At 42.7% G+C, this 4,142-nt stretch overlaps 1 protein-coding gene across 1 annotated transcript; it reads right to left on the bottom strand.

Annotated features, from left to right (window-relative positions):
* Positions 1-203: 203 nt before the first annotated feature.
* LOC123141425 (NADH-ubiquinone oxidoreductase chain 1-like) lies at positions 204-616 on the bottom strand. Its single transcript, XM_044560580.1, has one exon. It carries the CDS (start codon positions 588-590, stop codon positions 219-221), a length of 372 nt encoding a protein of 123 aa, XP_044416515.1. The 5' UTR covers positions 591-616; the 3' UTR covers positions 204-218.
* Between the last annotated feature and the right edge of the window lie 3,526 nt (positions 617-4,142).

Raw genomic sequence — 4,142 nt, 5'->3', positions numbered from 1 at the left:
AAGAGCCGGTGAAAAAAAAGAAAGCTAGAATTTCCAATAGTGAGACCAGCTTGACAAGCTACCTTTCCTCTTGATATGAGGTGCGAAGAGAAACATCTCTTTTTTATGACTTCCACTTCTCGATCCCGGCCCGGAAAAGTGGCCGACCCCTTGATGAATGAAAGAAAGGGTTTATGAGCCCTAGCCGTGTAAGCCCACACCTGTGTAGAGTAGATCGTTCAACACCTGCGGCACAAACCCATTTTTGACCAATTGGTCCATATATCATAGGCGACCGAACGGCCGCCCCCCGTCTTACTAGACCAACCTGCTATAATTATTCCATAAACACCTAGCGAAGATATGGGAAACAAATAAAGTAGCCCTATGTTCGGATCTGACAATACCATAGCATAATCAAAAGGTACAACGGCCCAAGCGACCAGACTTAACATAAATGTAGCCACTGGAGCCATTCTAAAAAGGGAGAAATTAGCACTACTTGGTGAAATAGGTTCTTTTAGAATCAATTTCAAACCATCTGCTAGAGGTTGTAACAATCCGAACGATCCCACTACATCAGGACCCTTTCGACGTTGCACAAAAGCCATTACTTTATGTTTAGCTAGCACTAAAAAGGCTACTCCTAGTAGAAGTGGTAGAATTAAACAAAGTATTTCCGCTGGAACAGCTATGTACGTTTTTTATTTTCTATTCACTCATGATCGGGCCTGACCTGGTCGACCCGATCAAACTATTTCACTGATGATCTGGCCTGGTTGACCCAATCATGATATTGAAGGATGGGACCTTTTATTGAAAAACTCCGGATCCCGAGAAGTTTTGAAGATGGTGCTCCTGTTACGTTACTTCGAATGGAATCCTCACTTGACTAAGCATAAGCGAAAACGTGGCTGAGACTAAGCAATCCCCTTTCCTAGTGGTTGAGTCATGATCAGAAATATTGCGAAAGAAAGTGAAATGTCCTATCGTCGTCCCAATTTGGGTAATCCACGATGTCTCCATTTTATGTATCCATCTTGACTCGTTTTTGGTGTATCGATAGTTTGTTGTATTACACTTTGAACTAACCTAGAGGCCGTGCTTAGGCGAAAATCGATATCAATGAAGTAATCCCGAAACTCTAGAAATCGTGAAGAATTTATTCCATTTTGTTAAATATCGCGAATATAGTGGAAAAAACTCTAGAACATTCCTTTGAATGGAATTGTCCATTGGGTTCGACTTGTTGTTCGACAAAATAGAAAGTTGTCTCTCGTATGTTGTTGTAAGGTGATTCATTCATAATATTTCTTATGTGCGGTTTCAAGATGTTAAAAAAGTAGATTTGGAAATCGGCTTTTGAGGTCCATTATGTGGACTTCATCAATTTGTGAATTATGGACTTGGCGGTAGTGGTCAATACTAACTGCACCGTCTAAATGCTCCCTGACCAAGTTTGCGTACTCGTCAGGGTTGAGTTGAGGGGGCAGCCCGTGCACTAATTGGGCTTCGAGGTGGCTATACGCGAAAAAAGCTCGCTTTCTACTGAGGCCTGTTCTGTCCTAAACTGTTCCAGAATGTTATTTGTTTCATAGGAAGATTCCAAAAGCACATTGATGCCGAAAGAATCTTCGGAACCGGTGGAGAGGCTATTCTGATTGAAGGCTAGACAAATAACATGACTGAGGTATGTAAATAAAACCTGTGAAATAGCTATATAATATGATCTAAATATAGAAGAATACCAAAGATAATGGATTGCAAAATAAGCTTTTTAGCTTTCTTTTTCTTTTGTGCGCGCTTTTCGCCTGCCTTCCCGACCGCGGATAGGCTACGGGGCTTTGCACTTCGGCCCCATTGTGTGAATACCACATCAAGGTGACAGGATTCAAACCTATGGCCCTCTGTACCCAAAACAGATGTGCTGACCAGACTGCGCTACACCTCGTCTCCCCCTCATAACATATGGATCTACCCGATCCATAAAGAAAAGAACCATCGCTTTTAGGAAATTTTGACAATTCTCTTTCACTTGCATTTTCTTTCGTGAAGGCTCGCTCTCATTCTTCTTACATCTTGCCCTTTTTTCTTGAGAATTGTATCTGTGGCTACTGCTGTTTTGCCAGTCTGTCTGTCCCCAATAATGAACTCTCGCTGACCGCGCCCTATAGGGATCATTGAATCGATAGCAGTAAGCCCTGTTTGAAGAGGTTCATATACGGAACGCCTGGAAATTCTACTTGGAGCAGGAGATTCAATTAAGCGAGATTCGGAAGCTACAATTTCGCCTCTCCCATCAATAGGTTTAGCCAGAGCATTTATAACATGACCCAAGTTATATACGCTCACAGGTATCTGAGCAATTCTTCCTGTTGCTTTTACAAAACTTCCCTCTTGATGCTAAACCATAGCTCTAACTGAGTCAAATTCCACAATTTCTAAGAACGATATGTTTTTTTTCATTTTCCCCTGTGAAAGCTTCTCTCAATCCCTCCCTAGTCCTTTCTTTCCTGGGCACAGGCTTACCTGGTTGACCGCCCACATTCATTCATTGTTCGTTCTGTTGTGGAATTGAACCACAGAGCTAGCGCAATTGGGATTTAGAGTCCCATGCGTGAAACTAAAGAGGATTTTCAGTCCTCTGCTCTACCAGCCAGAACCTAGAAGGACACTTCACACCCGATTTGACACAGCTAGACTGGAAACACTGCTTGTCAAGAGCACAGACCCCAGTATAGAATACTTTTTTGAGTATGTTGGTAAGGTCCGGTCTTCCGCTTCTGTGCTTGCACTTCTGCGTAACTAGGGGCAAGTCCAGTACAACGTACTTTCATAATTGAATCAAAAGCATCGATACATGAAAAATCTCTATATACGATATTTATGACACAGAATGTTGTTCTTTCAACATGATTCCACAACAATTTTTTCATTGTAACTGACTCTCCGTTCTCTCGGTTCCACTTTAGTTTTCGACTAATAATTACCATGATGAATTTCACTTACTGCTTGGTTCCGCATTGGATTTTGGAAACTTTTGTTTAGAAAGTGGTGTCACGACCGTGGGGATCAAATGGATGGTTCAGGAAAGTCTAGTGAAGCGGCACGGTCTAATCATATAGATGACCATAGTGGTATGGTTCCATAGAAAACTACTGGAGGCCTTTACCGCCACCGAAATGGTTTCCATGCTCCGTTGGATGATTTGACGATATCGCAGTATCAAGCTAGAACGGTTTCAATTTGTAGGACGGGAAAGAAACCTCATCCTTTGGTGCACACTAACCGATGAAGCTCAACCCTCTCTCGAACTGAGCTATTTCCGCTTTTTCGAACAAAAAGTTCGAGTATTTCAGTGAAAAAACGGTCAAGCTTTCTTCCATCCTTCCTAGCTCCTCGAGCTTGCACCCGCTCGACGCCTTTTTCATTGTTCGTTCTGAGGTGGATTCGAACCACTCTCTCCGTTTGGATTTCGAGTCCAAAAGGCCCGGCGAAAGAGGATTTTCAGTCCTATGCCCGCTGCCAGCCAGAACGGGATTTTTCCACTTTACACCCACACAGTCGGGATTTGATGAAATAGCTACGTTTTTTTTCTTATTTGATTCGGATACTGTCAATCTACTGTCCATCTTTCTCTTTAGTTTTCTCCTTTCTTTCTCCTCAACCTATCTCCATTGGATGGACTTACGGAAGAATAATATCTAATCTCCCCATCGCGGTTAGGATCCCATGAACCAGGAGCGCCAGCACCGGTTCCTCGATCTTCCTACTGGAGGCATGGTCATGGCTTTCATTCATTCATTTCATTCTTTGTTCTGTTGTGGAATCGAACCACTCAAAGGATTTAGAGTCCTTTTACCAACCAGTCAGAACCAATATTTCTCTGTTATATTCTGTTTTTTCTTTGTCAGCTAGCACAATTTGGATTTCGAGTCCAATGCGCTAACGCTTTCTTTAGTTTTCTTGCTTGATTTTTATATGATTTTTTGAGCAACTAGCGCGAAAGCCATTGCGCGTTAGCGCATCCGTTTTCTTGCTCTTTCTCCGGGCTTTGACCATGTCTCCCGAACAATTTCAGTACATGTGGCACAAGACGATTCCACATATATATCGAGGTCGGAATGGGATCGGGTGTTTTCACGTCTCACCGTAGTGCCCGG

Source organism: Triticum aestivum, chromosome 6D (assembly GCF_018294505.1).
Source record: "Triticum aestivum cultivar Chinese Spring chromosome 6D, IWGSC CS RefSeq v2.1, whole genome shotgun sequence".
Lineage (NCBI taxonomy): Eukaryota > Viridiplantae > Streptophyta > Magnoliopsida > Poales > Poaceae > Triticum > Triticum aestivum.
The sequence above is the reverse complement of the archived record's forward strand: the minus strand, read 5'-3'. Positions and strand labels throughout refer to the sequence as shown.